We start from the raw sequence: 17,101 nt of genomic DNA on the forward strand, positions 1-17,101 counted from the left end.
ATACGATGACATACAGTTTATCCCTGGCGAACGGTATCGCAGTTGTCAGCACGAAGACGTAATGGCGGTAAGCGGGGTTGTCAGCGATGCATCAATATAGAGCTGGTATAGATGACTTGAACACTCTCTCCCTTTTCTTAGTGGACACACCTTTCGGTCTATCGAACTGCAATGATTAGCACGGCCTTGAGTCTGGTTACAGTACAGAATGCTGGATATGCTGTTGTTAGCTTCGGTGTTTACGTGACTATCTCACCCAGCATCTGTGTCGTTGCTCTACTAACATATCTCCAGATCACAATCCTATGCATATATCGCGTCTACTTCCACCCCTTGTCCTCATTCCCCGGTCCTCTCTCCTACAAGATAAGCGGATGGCCTCTCCTCTGGCAGGCCTATATCGGCAACCGTCACATCTACCACCTCATTGACCATCAGAAATATGGCCCTGTAGTTCGGATCTCTCCTAACGCGCTCTCCTTTAATACTGCATCTGCTCTCCACACTATCTATGCCCCGCGCAACGCCAATGTGAAGAAAGGAGAGTGGTATAAGACTTTTGATATAGCTGCTGGAACGTATAGCAGCTTCACAGAAACGAGTAGGGAGAAACATGCAGCAAAGAGGAGGTGGATGGGTCCCATTTTCTCACCGGAGAGTTTGAATTCGAATGAGGAGATGGTGCGTGGTATTATAGAACGGTTTTGCGAGACGTTAAAGAATTTTGGGCAGGATTGTAAAGTAGAGAGAAAAGGTGATTGGGGTGAAAAATGGAATGCGAGTGAGATGAGTACATATCTCGGATTTGACATTATGGGTGCACTGGTGTTTGGAAGCAGATTTGAGACGGTGCAGAAGGAGGCGTTTAGGCCGCTGGCCAACTCAGTCTTACCAGCTAGCATGTTAATGTACTGGGTACGAGTTCTTTCCACTCTGGAATACCACTGTTCTTGGTGCTAATTCTGAATTACAGATATCGTATCTGCCTCCGGCATACATCGTGCGACCTCTCCTACGAACTAGACTATTCGAGACACTAGGCGGCAGGTCAGTGACAGACAATAATCGCTTGATCGATTATGGCGCCACCCAGGTTCGATTACAAAAATCGAGAGTCAAGACAGAGAGAGATATCGACTCCCAACGCGTAGATTTTCTTTCGCGTTTAGTCACAGCAAGAGATAAGAAAACTGACTGGCATCCTTCGACCGCAGACCTTGGTACAGAGAGTCTGAACCTAATGAATGCCGGGGCGGATCCTTTCAGTGGGGTCCTTGCCGGAGCGATATTCTACCTGGTGCGGAACCCGGATGCGCTTCTCAAAGCTACCCAAGAGGTACGCTCATCTTTCACCTCGCCTTCTGAGATCATCAACGGCTTCGCACTGAATCGCTGCACTTATCTCTACGCTGTCATCGAAGAGACACTTCGTCGCGCTGCGCCAGTACCCAGTCATCTTCCACGCATCGTCTTGAATGGAGGTATGGAAATCGATGGCGTTCACATCCCGGCTGGCACAACAGTAGGTGTACCAATGTATGTTCTACACAACGACCCCACCCACTTCCCTGCGCCATTCGCTTTCTTACCCGAACGCTGGATCGAGTCACCTTCCAACCCCGCTTCCTCCATCGCCTTGGCTCGAAGGGCATTTTTCCCGTTCAGTATTGGCAGTAGGATGTGCAGTGGCAGAAACTTGGCATATTTGCAATTGAAGTTGACACTGGCACATCTACTCTGGCGCTTCGATCTACGATTGGCCCCTGATGAGCCCGAGTCTGGAGGCGGGAAGCCAGGACTTGGCATTGGAAGAGAAAGACCTGACGAGTTCCAGATGTGGGATGCACTAGGATTTGGAAGGGACGGACCGATGGTCCAGGTGAGGGTTGCGCAGACGTAAGCTTGACGGCTTGGATGGAATGGAAGAGAGAAGGCATAGATGTGAGTCTTAGATGACAGTATATTGAGATGACGCGACTGACTATAAACTCTTGAATAAATTCTTGCTATAATACCGCCGTGCAGCTAGATGTTCTCCCTTCCATACTCTTTCCTAGAGGCGGTATACTATAATGCTGTTCACTCGTCCTCGCATGCGGTAGATATTCTAGCCAACCCCTCAACATCAATCATACAACCGAGGAACTGTCATCTGTGACAACTCTCCATCTAGCGGATTTCCTTATCCCAACGTGACCTTGACAACTCCTCAACCTCATTATCGTACCACTCCCATTCGGCAGGTATTTCGGAGGGAAAAAGCGTCCATACAAATCTCAAGGTAACTTCTATAATTCTTAATAGTCTATATACATAGGTTCTTTCGAAACAAGAGAATTTGCAAGTAAAAGAATACTGTAATATATGTACTAGGCCGTAGAGAGTAAAACGGAGGGGTGGAAATGGCGGATGGAGGACTTGAGAGACATGTAGGGACATGCACATAGGATCCGTTTTGTCTTATCCTCCATTACATATTTAGGGCATTTAGCAGTATGCTTTTGGAAGCAACGGATCTATTCGTCGTTAACATTTGGATCTGAAAGAAGGCATAGCAAAGCCTAACGTCATCGTTCCAGCAAGACTCAGGCTCTCCCACCTGATGCCAACCATCTTCCTCAAAGTATTCCAGCATCCTCTCAGTAGGTTCTCCTTTGCTTATAAAGATCGAGATCCTCAGGGTTACAAGGGGTACATGGAGAAAGACGTGGAGTGCGGTGTTCTCGTAGATGATGGCGTCAGTTTCCGCCTGCACATTACGGAATTCGACTGGTGAGTTGAAAAAGGGTTTCAACGCGTTATTGTTGTTGAATTGAGATTCGATTGTAGCGTTGTAGACATGACTCAATTTCATACACACCTGTGACAAGGAGTTGATATCCCGGATCTCCAGTTGATGTAGGATAGAAGCTCGAGCTGGAAGGCATCGATCCATGAGATCAACGAGATTCAAGGTGGTTGGGCGAGTCATTTTGGCGAAATTCTTCGTAGCAGAGGCGCAGTAGGCGATGTGGTGAGGTTGTAGGAGAAAGAAGGACAGAATAGAGTTGAGCTATATAGTAGTTTCTGAATGTGACGGAGACTCTTGATGAAGTCTTGATGTGATGGCGGAGAACATGAATATGAGAAACCATTACGTATGCAACAGTGTTTGACATGAACATCACCAAATACAAACCCATCCGCGTCCTCGTTTGATATCTATATACTCACATCTACTCGTGACGCCGTTAGTGCGGCATCGACTCTCATTCCCTCTTCAACCACGCCAAATTCACTGCACTCAAACAACCACTCTCCCCCTTCTCCAACCATCCAAGTAGGTTCTCCATACCCAATCTTTCAAAACCAATATGGCTCTCTACACTCGCCCCAGCTGTATGGCTCAACACCATGACATTACTTCTCTCCGCCAGCTTCCTATCGACATGCGGCTCATTAGCATGAACATCCAGCCCAGCCGCCGACACTGTCCCATCATCCAACGCAGCATTCAGCGCCTCCTCATCCACCAGCTTCCCCCTCGCAATATTAACAAGTCTCGCCCCACGTCTAAACTGGCCAAACTCCTTTGTAGAAAGCAACGTCTCGCCCGAAAACGGCGTAGCAAGTAGTACGCAATCCGACGTAGACAAAAGCTCCTCGAGCGTCTCACACCACCTCGCACCAATCTCCTTCTCCCTCTCCGTCATCCGAACAACATCGTAATACGCAATCTTCATCTCAAAAGCGCGACCCGCCTTCTCCGCAACCCGCATACCGATGCGACCCAGGCCCACGATACCGAGCGTACTGCCATTGGGATTGTGCGTTACAGCCGCAATGTTCTGGTTCGCGTCGCGGAACTGATCAGCATCACAGGAACGTGCTGCGAGAAAGGACCAGGTGATTGCACGGTAGCAGGATAGGATGAGCACGATGGCGGCATCGGCGACGGACTCGGTGCATGCAGAGGCACTGTTGCAGTATATGGTGCCGTGCGAGGCGAGGTATTTGACGTCGACCCAGTCGAAGCCTGCGCCGGCTGAGGCGTAGATTTTGCAAGACGGGGGCAGGAGGTCGATGAGCTCTTTATCCCAGTTCCCCATTTCTCCCCCCGTGTTCCAGAAGGGGCGGTACATGCCTACGAAGTCTCCCCAAGTTTTTTCTTTCAATGCCTTTTTGAAGTCTTCTCGTCCCATTGAGTGTGTTCGTATAATGTTGAAGGTGTCATTTAGTTTGGCGTACAGCTCATGGTTCCATCGGATATCATCACCAAGATGTAGTATAGTTGGTTTTGACGAGGCAGAAGTGTTTGATGTTAACGGCGAGGATTGATATGGCGTTGCGGGTGCAGGCAGACCAGAGTCCTGGGGCGTCGGTGTTGCTGAGGACATTGCGGGATGCCTCAGAGCTCGATTCCGAAAGATGCTTTGTGCAGACGAAGTCCAGACGCGGTCTCTGCGTAAATGACAGAAATACAACCCGAATGCAAAATCTAAAACAGAGACCGAGACGCGTGATGCAAAAGTCAAACGAGGCTGTTACCCGTCCTCTAGATATCTCCTCGTCCAAAGAATCACTTCTTATAGCACCAAGTGATTGGCACTCCGCGACCAGATACTCGGGTACACCTGACTAGTATAGCAGCTTGTTGGGATTCCGCCTCTTTAACCGTTTCTTCACAGCCGGGAAACGAAAACAAACACCGCAGGTTGCAAGATACTATTCTACTCTTCAGCGCGGATTATTCGGACAATCTGTGACGTTGATCTACTCAAAGGATGTAATAGCAAAAGGTAGCGTGTCATGCATGAGACAAGTCGACGTACGCGGGGCAAAAGCCGCCCGGCAAGCGGTGAAGCTCTGGCTATCGATACCAAGAGCAGCACGACGCAATCAGAGCCTCCACGTGGTAATATATGCGCCTCATCCCTGCCGCATCCCTACGTGTTCGACGCCAGATATCTGAGCAAATAGATCTGCTGACATCACGATACGTACTTGATCCTTCTTGCGTAAATCTGAAAGCAAATAAAAGCATATCCGTTTGTTTTATACAAAATACAGAATTCCGAGGTCATCGAATACAGGGTATAGCGAACGTTTTCCTCGCTCAATGCAATACAAGCCACAAATCGATGGAGTAGAGCTCTTTCTCACCCAAACGCCGTAAAAAAACCCATCATGGCTTCATAAAAAGACGTTGCTTTGGACAATCAATCGATCAGAACCAAGACATGAGGCCTGCCGTACTGGCCGGGTTCGTTGAAGCTCCGTCAGTCCCATACTGTTTCACCATGTCATCCCAAAGTGTCCAGTCCATATCCCCATCGTCCATCATAACAGCTTCTCCAACAGGCTGCTGCCTATTGTCACTAATATTGGCATTGTTCAGACCAGCAGTACCACTGCCATCGATGCTAAAATCCATATTCGTGGATGTAAGCATGTCATCTCCAAATGTAGGATAGCCATTTGCGGCCGTGGGCGCATGCGTCCCGTGTGTACCGTGTGATTGTGCCGAGGTCGTGTTTGAAGTAGCAGGCTGGGATGTCATGGTCGTAGGGGTATAGGCGGGCCAGTTCAGGTCTGTACCATCGATTACCCCACCGGCGCCCATGACGTCGCTGAGGACGTTGTCTAAGCCGTATTCGAACAAATCTACAAACTCCTTTCCGACAGTGGTGTTGGTGCCTCTTGCGCTGCTTAACTGCTCGGTTGGCAAAGGTCGTTGCTGAATCGAGGCCATTCCATCTTGCAGCGTGTTGGTTCGTGGCGTGGCTTGTACAGGGCTGCTAGGCCAACTCGAAAGTCTAGCGCTAGGCATCTCACCCAGTTTCGGTGCCGAAGGTCGCAACATGCTATCCAAGATCTGGGCTTCATGTTGAGCTGCGCTGGCTACCGATTGATTTGCCTGATTCAGTGCAAGTGGTCCTTGGAAAGCAAATGGGCTGCTGTGGAACTGTCCATTCCGCACAGCCAAGCTAGCCCGCTCGAGGGCCAACTCGCGTTCCCGCGCTGCCCTCGCTTTGGCAAGAAGTTTTCGTAGTGGTTTCCAAAGATTTCGTTGTTGGCCTTTACGTTGCGACGAAGCGTCGTTGAGCGGGAACCACCAACGGCCAGCAGTTGCTTCCAGAGCTCTCCACGCGCGCTCTACCGCCTCGCCTTTGGTACGGACGCATAATTCGGAAAGCAGAAAGGCAATGGCGTGCCATTGGACATATGTGCGGAAAAGCCAGCCCCACTTCATAGTACGCGCTTCGGTCTCGAGCAGGATAGAGTACTCGACATTCTCAAGCGAAGTGATGAAGAGTTTGTCTTTGGTCTCTTGCGGCAGTGTTGCGCCTCCGTCCTTTCGCTGGTGTGGGTGGTAGACAACCAGCCACATCTTGCTCATGATGAGCCTTGAGACAGTCGCCGTGACCCAGCAGATTGGTATAGTCATGTCGCAGTTCTTGAGATATTTGTCTTCCATGGCTTGGTGAGCATCGCTAATCCATTTCTCCTTCTGCTCAATCGTCAGGTTGGCGAAGTATTCGGTGCATCTGTTAGGGCCCGGGGGGATGTACATGATGCGGCGGAAGATGTTTGTGATTTCGAAGCGAAGAAGGCAGAAGGTCATGTCTGTGAAACCCTGGCGGTCTTGGGGAAACTCGGTCATGTCGGGGTGTAGGTCGGTATCGTTGACGTTTAGTGGCTGTAGGATAATTATTAGTATGTGGCTGTAGACATGAAGCGAAACGACATACCATCTTGGTGTCAAACTGAGCTTCGACAATAGTTGGGTCGCAGCCGTGATCCTCTGAAGATCGCGCATCGAGGATGCAGACCTGCCACCAAAGCCGCCTGCGCATCTCAACCTCGAACGGCGGCAGACCAAAGTGACTGCCATCTCGGTGTATACCAAGCGTCTGCGCGATGCGCACGGCCAGACCAGTCAGGGTCCAAATCTTGCGCGCGTCATCGTTGCGCCGCAGCAAGACGAGGAAGATGATGAAGGCCTGGAGGACGATGACTTCGTCGCAGTAGAGGAAATTTGCTCGTGCGAGCGCCTGCTCCAGCCCAAAGCGATATCGGTTGAGGAGTGTGACGCGGTCTTCCCCCCATCTTTCCAGACAGTCTTCCGGGGTTGTGCTTGTTACTGCGCCGTAGTATATGGCGAAGATGACGGCTTCCATTCCCTTGGTCACTTTGTCGATATGCGCAAAGGCATCCAAGAGGGTAGGTTCGAAAGTGGGAATGTGTAGCACTTTGACCAGAGACTCGACATGGTCCTTGTAGACGTCCCAGAACTCGCGCGCTTGCCGCTCGGGAGGGTGCAGCGCGTGCATGTCGACACTGGAGGAGCTGTAACCAAAGACGAAGCTCTGGTGGGAGGACATGTTGGAGGAGTCGGGCGAAGGCGCATCGTCGTCGTCGTCGTCGGATGGCTCGATGAGTATCGACTTGAGATCTTCGACCTAGGACATGTCAGTTGTATTCCCACACGATACTTCTTTTGCCCATGCATGCCTCGTTGTTCAGAGAGGCCCAGAAGCTGTTGTTGATGTAGCGGCTCCGGCCTTTTTCAACCACCAGCCGGCCAAAACGATTCTCAAGGCCCTCTACCGTGTTGTCGGCCTCGACTCTTGCGCCATCCTGTCTGGCCTGCCATGAGGCCGCGGACTGCCCATTCGGACAGCCTCCCTCTGCAGCTGTGCTGTTCTTGCGCTCCCTCTCGCGGTCGGCGGCCTCCTGCTCGTGGCCTTCGACCTGGGCGTTCAGGCTGGTGACGACGCCCTCCAAGCGACGCAGTCGCTCAAGCAACTCGGCATCGGGCGGCTTTCTGCTCTTTCGCGGCGCGCGGCCAGGCCCAGGGAAAATGCAGTCGATTTTTGCGCGCACGCAGTTGGAGCACGGGTTCTTTTTATCGCATTTGACCTTGCGTCTGCGGCAGGTAACGCACGACCGAGGGTTTGGCGTCGGCCCAGCACCTCCACCGGGTGAGGGGCCGTTGATGCTGCCGTTCGGCCTCTGGGTGCCATTGGGCGACGTATGGTTAGCCTGTATGTCGTCGGACATTTTCGATTAAGAGATGAGTGATCAGAAAGATGCCTCTTGCCTCTGCCGGATTCTCTCTTCTCGCTCCTGACACTCGCTGTTCCGCCTGGCTCTACTTTTGCAGCCAGACCCTGGTCGATTGTCGGGGCTGACCCAACTTCAGGCCCCGACTACTGTACCGTATACGAGACGAGTGCGAGACCGAATGTTCCTGGTGGGGACTGGCGAATCAATGCTTGTCATCCTGCTCTCCTCTACAAAACAGACCAGCTAATACCGCGACCTTGCGGAAACAAGTCGTGAATCCACGCCGCTTGATATGCACATGTGCGGAGGAACCACCGCTCACCGCATCCTATCCCCGCTTAAGCCCGGCCCAACGTCACCTCCGATACCTAATGCACCTCTCGTAAGAAGGGGACGTCTGAGTCATCCTTGTACGCCTAGGTACAATCCATACAACATCCTCATCTCGAGACCTTCGAGCTCCAATCGATAAGCCTACGCCACAACTGTCTGTACTGCGGCCAGACAAAGTCTACGAGCCGAAGCATTCTTCCTTAGCCTCGACGATCTACACTACACAATAACTGCAGACACGATCGAGGTCCATCAAGTGCTACCCATTTAAGCCCGTCGCAACCCGTGGACTGCGAGCTATCGGCGAGAAACTCGGCGCTTGCCAGGTCACCTCCGCCTGTCCGCCTCAATCTGATAAGCGTACGCCCTAAAATCTCACCACTGCATTCATTGTAGCATGTGCATCCAAACAAGTCGTTGCCTAGTCTAGATCGTCTAGTTGCTCGTAGCATTGGGTATCGCCAAAAGCGCATCCTCCCGTGACTCCAATGTTCTTTCCTAAACGCCGTCAAGTTGAGCCGTTGCTTGCATCATGTTCCCAGGTTCAGTCTACCTCCGCTCACCTCGACCACCGATGTTCTTCTCTTTTCTGCGTCGGTTATTCTCAACCGACAGACGGGCTCTGTCCTCCGCCTCTTCCTCCAACTCTCGATCAATCGCCTCCCTCACTCTCATGAGCTCTTCCAACGGAATGCCCTTTGTGTCCACGACCACACTAGGTGCGCCCTCCAAGTACCTCAAATTCTCCAGCGCCTGCTCGACCAGCTTGTGCAGTTTAGCCTGCGAGTTCAGGTTGTCGTGACGCTTCGTGTTGTGTAAATCAGGATACAAAACGCCGTCACCGTTTTCTGCTCCTTGGAAGGCTTGGAGGTAGGGAACGTGGGCAGGTAGCTCATTGTGAAGCGTTGCACCTACACAGACGGACGTTTCGTGACACCACGTCCGTGCAACGTTGCGCGGTGTATAGCCACCACCGCCTATAATGAGCAGAGGACGACCATAAGCTTTTACCGTCTCTACGCAATAGCCGTGCGCTTTGATGTTGAGGTTAAAGCGACCGAGGCGGTCACCCCCGAGAGAGTCGGCACCCGATTGCAAAACAATAGCTTGCGGGTTGTATTTGTCAATCACCGCGCCGGTGACCGTCTTGAAGAGCCACTTGTACTGGTCGTCGTCAATGCCGTCATCGATGGGAATGTTTAGGCTGTGCGCCTTGCCGGGATTTCTGGGATCCGTGGGCCCCGTCTCGTCGATAGCTCCTGTACCTGGGAAGAATGGGTAGCCGTGCTTGTCGATACCGTACTTGTGGTACGAGAGCGTAAACACACGATCTGTGGACTCAAATGCCTGTTCGACACCGTCGCCGTGATGGACGTCGATATCAATGTACAGGACGCGCTGGTTCCGCGACAGCAGAGTCTGGATCGCTATCACAATGTCGTTGACATAGCAGAATCCAGAAGCAAGATTCTTTTTCGCGTGATGTAGGCCTCCAGACCAGTTGATGGCAATGTTGGACTGGTTGTTGATGAGATTGTAGGCGGCGCTCATTGTAGCACCGGTGTAGAGTGATACGTAGTTCCACAGCCCATCGAACACAGGGCAGTCGTTCGACTCGCCTCCAAAACCATATGCTATGTACTGAGGGTCTTCGGGCTGTGCATTTTGAGGTGTGATTTTGCTGAGATAGGCTAGATATTCGCGGTCGTGGAACACAGCAAGGTCCTGGAAGCTGGCTGGTCTTGGCTCAAAGAGATCCATGGTATACTCCAACCCATACGCGAGGACGAGCTGTTTCGTCAGCGTCAGACGCCATGGTTTCATTGGATGTGAGCTGCCAAAGTGATGATACTCCACGTGCGGGTTGTAATGGAAAGATACATTCCAGCCTTTTGGTCGCTCGAGACCATGTTCTTCGGCCTCACGAGCAATCACGTCCTTTTTCTCGGCATCGGTGAGTACCTTGAAATCCTGGTAATTGGCTACCCAAGGTTCTTCTGGAGAGAGGTACTCTTGCACGATATCGCTGGGTCCGCTGGGCGGAGCGTAACCGGCAACTCGCATATCTCGAAAGATCTGTAACGTGTTGTCGTGGAAATCTTCGTACGGGTTAATAATACGCGGCTTCGGAGCACCCTCGTAGATCCAGCGCTGTAGGTCGTCTTTGTTGCTGACGAAAGTTTCGACAAAAGAATGGGGCCTCAGCTCTTCTTCCCGACGTTTGTCCCAGCGTGCTAGAGTCTCAGGCTCTGTTATAGGAGGCGGAACCCAATTATTGTCTGCTGCACGGTACTGCGGCAGTTAGCGAGTGTCGAGGAATACCAGAGCTTTCGACACCACCGGAAATTAGCAGACACGGTGTTTTGCGTCTTCGTTATTCTAAGAGGTATTTGAAGCAGAGAATGTATGTCTACCTTTGCTTCGCGAGGAGGTTTTCTCGCGGCAGTTTGCGGCGGCTTCTTGTAGCTGTAATCTACTCTGGCCGCGCGACGTGTGTCCGGGTATGGTTTCTGCCGCTGTGGTCCGTTCAGGAGAGTAGCGAGCCGAGGGTCGACATGTGCGCCAGAAGGACCGTGACTGTTTGCGGATAGTTCCTGGTCTCCGCTCTGGTTATCTTCTCTGTTGTACTTGTCGTCGTCGTCGTCGTGACTTGGTTCGTTCGCGGTGAATAAGCCGGCCTCGTCTCCGGCGCCATCATCTGATTGGGTATCACAGCGCTGCATCTTGCCGAACACGTAATCGAGATTCCTGCATGTTCGACGCGTTACAACACGACTCCAATAGTCTATCGCGAGAGCGAAACTTGCGAATAATTCTACTCGGAATACAAACAGAACTTGAGTACTAAAGCCAAGTGGAGACGACGCGAGAGTCGAACAGAAAGGTTTTGCGCTGCGTCGTTTCTTTCTCCATCGCGACACGGCTCCCTCACGTGCAAAGGCATCGACGTCTCATCGGATTCCATCAGGATTACAGGTGCAACTGTCACACAAACTTTTTGCCTGCCCCTTTCGTTTTCCAGAGGGTGCTATCGACCGCGTCCTGGCTGCGCGAGGCACATCTTGACAAGAACAGCGCCACACGCGTCGATACGCCCAACGACATAGGACATAACATCTCAACATGGCCATCGCAGAAGATGCAGCGACAGTGCTGGAACAGTTCATACATGATGGTATTTTCATTTGTGATCTTCCGCACGACCATCGCAGCTGACGAGATTGGCAGTCGCGAACCTTCCCGCAGAGATTACGCACCTCTACGAAGAAGTGCAGGCCAAGGACAACCAGATTCAGGAACTGCGCTCTGCAATACAGCAGCGAGACAGCAGCATTCAAAAGTTCATCAAGCTCAATGGCAGCCTAGTTGAGAATCCAAAAGAGGCCGGATATTCGAAAACTATCATGGCAAATTACGAGAAAGCGCAGATATTGCAAGAAGAGAAGATTGGGCTTGTCGACAAAGCTGCCGCACTTGTATGTTGTTGATGTGCAATATTCGTCCTATCTACTTACAGCGATACAGCTCGACCGGCATGTGAAGCGACTCGACATCAAGCTGCGCGACCTGCAGAATGACGGCTCGATACCCACTGATCCACAGATGCCCTCGCTGCTCAGAGAGTCTCCAGGGAACTTGGTACCGCCAGCATCGCAGTCGAATACGGGGTCCAGCACACCGCTGCTCCCTGTGTCTGGTAATGGCGGTGGCGCTCCAAATCTCGCCCAGGCAGCTGCCATTGCGCGACTGACGAATGCGACGAATGTGGGCATCAACTCGAGGATGAACCCGTCACTGCAGAACATGCAGACACAAGCGCTCATGAACCAACAGCGACTAACTAACGCGCAGAGTGCCATACAAGCAAACGCACGACAGGAGCGAGAGCTCTCGGTGGGAAGCGACAGCAAGCGTCGCCGACCGACAGGAAGCATTGGGCCTCTCCCTGCAGCATCTTCAAACCTGGGTCGGCAAGGGTCCATAGGGCCCGGGACTCCGAAACCCTCAACACCAGGCTCTCGCGCAGGCAGCGTAGGACCCCGACCGCAAAAGAACGCACTCACGGTCAAAAAGGCGAAACCACAGCAACCGCTGCGTAAGGCAGCCCTTACAGCCAAGTCTGGAATCAACAAGAAACGCCGCAAGGGCGGATCCCGAGCATCGCCGTCGACAACGGCAGACGACGAGAGCGTGGCAAGTGAGGCAGGCACGGAAGACGAGGACATGTCAGGCATGGGAGGCGGCGATGCAGAAGAGGACGAGTCGGATGACACCAAGTACTGCACATGCCAGCGCGTCAGTTTCGGCGACATGGTGGCGTGCGACAACGACAATTGTCAGTATCAGTGGTTCCACTGGGAGTGTGTAGGCATCAAGGAGGAGCCCTTGGGAGACTGGCTCTGTCCCGAGTGCAGGAACCAAGCGCCTTCGAAGATTAAGAGAGCACGTTAGGAGCGGGCTTGAGGCAAATCTATCGAGGCAGTGAGGGTTCATGGGTTGGCACGTGACAGACCAGCCACGTGCTGTGGCTTGGCAGAGTCGCACTTGGCCCAGGGCGCGCGGGAGAGGCGCTGCGTGGGAGAAGCCACCAGCGAGTCGCCCGGGCATGGCATGGCACTTTTGTACGCGGTAGTTTCTATACGATAGACTGTTCTATACCCCGTCAAATTGCGTACTCGCTGCACCAAATTAGCACCATCTCCACAATGGCTGGCCATGATCGCCGGCCCAGACCCGAGGCCCGGGATGGCCATGTCAATCTCGTCGTAAACACGCTGCTGCTGACTACGGACAGCCATGCAAGCTGGGGAAAAAAGTAAGCGTGGCCGGTGACAAGACATGCAACGCAGCAAAACAAAGCCATCGAGACATGAACGCCCCAAGGTTCGAGGGCGATATGGAAACGTCGAGCGGCCGCTCGAGCGCCCTTGCCAGGCATATCGTCGTCGCCCGCGCGGCGGACAGCTAGCGCCTAGATGCCCCCAGCCAAGGCGCAGGCGAAAGGGGCAGCATCACCGACATTGGACAACAGCAGCGGAAAGCCTCATAAGTCTTGTTGGCCCCAGCGGATGGTTCCTGCATTGCTCGCAGCACCGTCGCTCTCTTCGCACCACGGCCTCTTTGACTAGATCGCTGGCGTGCATTCACACTCCCTTGGCTAGCCGACGCACTGCTTTGTTTGCATTCGCTCCTTCACCGCATCGCACTTTCAGATTCGGAACAGAGCCGGGCGCCCGTCGACTCCTACCACGCCTACCGTTTCACCAGCAGTCTCCCTCCGCCGCCACTCTGCCAGTTGCACACTGCTTTTGCAAACCTCTGCTCCAGCCTGAAGCCCACTAACACGCTCCGATACGGATACGGTCCTAGCTGACAGCGGCAACCCGCGGGGTGAAACGCGACGCAGCCACCATGAATGCCATGAACACGCGCAATGGCGCCCTGTCGCCCCTCTCTACCGACAGCCACGAGTGGTCGCCCATCACAGGCTACCGGAACATTGCCGGCGACAACCCGTACTCGCCCACGATCCCTCCCAACACATATGGGCCCAGCAACCCCGATGGCGGCATGCTCAATGGTATGCGCCCCGGCACCAGCAATGGAAACCCCTCGCCGCCCAGTTCAGTAGGCCGATCGAGCGACGGCACGGGGCTGTATGCCTCGAGCATAAGTGATAGTACACGCCCCGTCATGGATGGAAGGAAGATGCAGGCTCTAGAGGAGACCATGTCGGAACATTTCAGAGTACTCAAGGCATACCTCGGGCCCTACCTCAATGACGAGAAGGGCAATCCGCGCCCGAGCAGGGCCAAGGACAAGCTGACCAGGCTGTCGGCTGTCCAGTTCCAGGAGCTCAGCACCGACGTATATGATGAGTCGATACGCAGAGAGACGGACCGCAAGCGGGGAGGACCAGGTGCGCCTGGCAACGACACTCCCAAGTACCTTTTACCCAAGAATAACTTCCATCCCAAGCGCAACCAGGCGAGGCAAAAGCTCTCCACGCTGCCTCTCGAGCGCTTCCGTCAGCTCGCAACCGATGTCTTCTACGAACTCGAACGGAGATTTCCGCGCTTTACCGGTGGTGACATGCCCCCACGCCCGTCGAGCCCCAATGGCAGCATCGCGAGTCGCATAAGTAATAGAGGACCTCCGAGCAGAGGCGGCACACCGAACAGCATGGGCGGACGACCTCCGCCGGGACCAGGCTACAGAGGGCCACCCCCAATGGGCGGGCCCATGGGGCCTATGGGTGGACCCCCAGGAGGACCCCCAGGTCCACCAGGACTGCGGCCCGGTTCAGGAAACGAGCCAGGTTCTTTTGGGCGGCCCCTTCCGAAGACGTTCCAATCCAACACGATTGTGCCAAACAAGGGAACACTAGTCGAAGACGACGATGACAGCGGAGCAGACGATGACGATGCATTCAATCTAGAAGGCGCTGCGGCGAGACGGCAGACAAACAAGAGCGCAAAGAGCATGAGCATGGCGCACGAGAAGATAACCGCGGATTTGCAAAACCAAGTGTCAGAGTTGCAGGGCAAGGTTGACTCGTTAGAAGCTACCCTACGCAACAAGGACGACGAGCTGCAGCGATTACAAGATGACGATAGGACGCGCGACGGCGCTACGGCCTCTGAGCGTGCCGAGTGGGACCAACTCCGGCATGCGCTCGAGGAGAAGGTGGAGAAGGCGGAGAACCTGAATTCCTCACTTCGTTCCGAGATAGACAAGATACGCAGCGAGAACGAAAGCGTCGAGAACAGCCTCCGTGCCCAGATCGCAGATCTCGAGTCCCGCCCGCCTCAGCAAGCGTACGACGACGGAGACAGTCAGTGGAGGCAACGGTGTGAGGAGCTTGAACGCGAATTGAACGAACAACAACAGGTCGCTGAGGAAGTACGGAGAGACGCCTCCATGTTCTTGCAAGAAATGAAGCAACTGTCAGCCCGCAGCGATGCCGCAGCCGAAAAGGAAGAGCAGATGGCGAACCAAGTGTCATCATTGGAGGCTGAGCTCAAAGACTGGAAATCGAGATACGCTAAGGCAAAAACGCAACTTCGAAATCTGAAGGCATCCTCAATGGGCTTATCGCAGCTTGCGTCGCCGGATTTGCTCAACTACTCCCGCGATGCTGCGTTTACAACGCCCGACGGACTGGTCAAGGACGTCCATGTTACCAAGTTCCAGCTTAGTATTGATGAGCTGCTTCAAAACGCGCGGAGAGCAAATTCAGAGCAAACTCTCGACAGTATGCGCCATGTCGTCAAATGCGTACGCGCTATCACGGGCGATATCGATAGCACGTCTCTTTCACAGATCCAGTCCCCTACTAGTAGTGTGAGCGGCGACATGTTCGCGAGTCCCGAGAAGCAACAAGCAAAACTCAAGTCTCGCGTTAGTGCTACGGCCAACAATCTTATCACGGCTACCAAGAACCATACTGCATCCGGAGGATTGTCGCCAGTCAGTCTGTTGGACGCCGCAGCTAGTCACTTGTCAACAGCCGTTGTGGAGCTAGTCAAGCACGTCAAAGTGCGACCCACACCAGAAGATGAACTCGAAGCAGATGATGAGGATGCCGATAGGCCTATGCCGTTGAACTCGGCCGTATACAACAGCAACAACAACTACAACGCTTCTTCGCCAGGCAACACCAACGACCACACAAATAGCAGCGGTGTCACTTCGACGTACGGTCATCACCGCAGTCGCAGCAGCAAAGGCGGCAGCAGTGACACTACTAGGTACAGCGCCTACAGTTCTCCATACAGCGGATACGATGCCCCAAGCGGCGGCATGAACGGTGCCAATGGCACATGTGATAGCGGCATGCTTGAGTTCAAGGTATGTTTCCAACAAGTTTAGAAGTTACGGTCTGCTAACGCGTACAGAACTATCTTGAGGACCAAACGGCAACGCTTGTTCAGAGCATACAACCACTAGTTAACCTCATCCGTGCGAACCCTGAATCTGCCCCTGGAGACGAGCAGCAAATCTATGATTTCGTCCAAGACATCGCGCAAGCAGTCGACGATACTGGCAATAAAACCTACGATGCTGTCAACCAGCTTTCTAACCCTGCGTTGAAGAAGCATGCGCTTCCCGTTGTAGCGGTGCTTGACGAATGCAGACAAAGCATGCTTGCTGTCGACATCAGGGGTGATGGACGCGAGAAGATCCCGCCACTTGCGTTCAAGACCGCTAGAGCTCTCAAGGTAAGCTACACAAAAGCGACAGCAACCTGTACACATGCTGATCATGATACAGGAGCTCGTACTTCGCGTAGACCGCATCGAATCTGGCGAGCTCACTGTCGACCAAACGCTCGACACAGAACTTTAGTGCGAAAACCCACACACGCACCAATTCAACGTACAATTTAACTACATCCTATACGTCAAGCGCAACTTTCCCCTTGGATTGTATTTCGCCCTTCTTCAGCACGTCAGATTTGGCATGGCGTTTGCGGCTTTCATCTCTTACGGCCTCATGGCATTTACCGATTTGTGTTTTTTTGGCTACTACCATGGGCAATGCTGGATACCACCTCTTCGATTCGACGTCAGGATACGAGGGCATGTGAGGATGGGAATTCATTACAGGAAATATTATTATTGTTTATTATGGCAGTGGCCGGCTTACGATCTTCTGCCAAGCTTTATCTGGGCATAGGGCAAGCTGTCTTGAATAATCGGCCTATTTAAGCTGAACT

The 17,101-nt window shown here is 53.1% G+C and overlaps 5 protein-coding genes across 5 annotated transcripts; 2 read left to right on the top strand and 3 right to left on the bottom strand.

Moving 5' to 3' along the window:
• Positions 1-3,248: 3,248 nt before the first annotated feature.
• Positions 3,249-4,376, bottom strand: ACET3X_002972 (uncharacterized protein; the record flags this gene model as incomplete). The annotated part of the gene is made up of 1 exon (XM_069449773.1): positions 3,249-4,376. The coding sequence occupies one exon, from the start codon at positions 4,374-4,376 to the stop codon at positions 3,249-3,251; it is 1,128 nt and encodes a 375-aa protein (XP_069309519.1).
• Positions 4,377-5,007: 631 nt separating this feature from the next.
• ACET3X_002973 (uncharacterized protein) lies at positions 5,008-8,299 on the bottom strand. Its single transcript, XM_069449775.1, has 3 exons — positions 7,495-8,299; positions 6,732-7,442; positions 5,008-6,679 (listed from the first exon to the last, which is right to left on the bottom strand). The coding sequence occupies exons 1-3, from the start codon at positions 8,041-8,043 to the stop codon at positions 5,207-5,209; spliced, it is 2,733 nt and encodes a 910-aa protein (XP_069309520.1). The 5' UTR covers positions 8,044-8,299; the 3' UTR covers positions 5,008-5,206.
• A 504-nt stretch (positions 8,300-8,803) lies between these two features.
• ACET3X_002974 (uncharacterized protein) lies at positions 8,804-11,105 on the bottom strand (the record flags this gene model as incomplete). Its single annotated transcript, XM_069449776.1, has 3 exons — positions 8,804-8,880; positions 8,946-10,674; positions 10,797-11,105. The coding sequence occupies 3 exons, from the start codon at positions 11,103-11,105 to the stop codon at positions 8,804-8,806; spliced, it is 2,115 nt and encodes a 704-aa protein (XP_069309521.1).
• Positions 11,106-11,505: 400 nt separating this feature from the next.
• On the top strand, positions 11,506-12,584 carry ACET3X_002975 (uncharacterized protein; the record flags this gene model as incomplete). Its single annotated transcript, XM_069449777.1, has 4 exons — positions 11,506-11,557; positions 11,611-11,858; positions 11,908-12,478; positions 12,529-12,584. The coding sequence occupies 4 exons, from the start codon at positions 11,506-11,508 to the stop codon at positions 12,582-12,584; spliced, it is 927 nt and encodes a 308-aa protein (XP_069309522.1).
• Positions 12,585-13,794: 1,210 nt separating this feature from the next.
• Positions 13,795-16,731, top strand: ACET3X_002976 (uncharacterized protein; the record flags this gene model as incomplete). The annotated part of the gene is made up of 3 exons (XM_069449778.1): positions 13,795-16,233; positions 16,281-16,604; positions 16,657-16,731. The coding sequence occupies 3 exons, from the start codon at positions 13,795-13,797 to the stop codon at positions 16,729-16,731; spliced, it is 2,838 nt and encodes a 945-aa protein (XP_069309523.1).
• Positions 16,732-17,101: the final 370 nt, after the last annotated feature.

The sequence above is a fragment of the Alternaria dauci genome, chromosome 2 (assembly GCF_042100115.1).
Source record: "Alternaria dauci strain A2016 chromosome 2, whole genome shotgun sequence".
In the NCBI taxonomy this organism is placed as follows: domain Eukaryota; kingdom Fungi; phylum Ascomycota; class Dothideomycetes; order Pleosporales; family Pleosporaceae; genus Alternaria; species Alternaria dauci.

Coding starts and splice junctions, on each gene's coding strand:
- ACET3X_002973 (XM_069449775.1), bottom strand. CDS start 8,043: ATGTCCGACGACATACAGGCTAACCATACGTCGCCCAATGGCACCCAG. Junction 7,443..7,494: donor GGGCCTCTCTGAACAACGAG/GCATGCATGGGC, acceptor GACATGTCCTAG/GTCGAAGATCTCAAGTCGAT. Junction 6,680..6,731: donor CTCAGTTTGACACCAAGATG/GTATGTCGTTTC, acceptor ATTATCCTACAG/CCACTAAACGTCAACGATAC.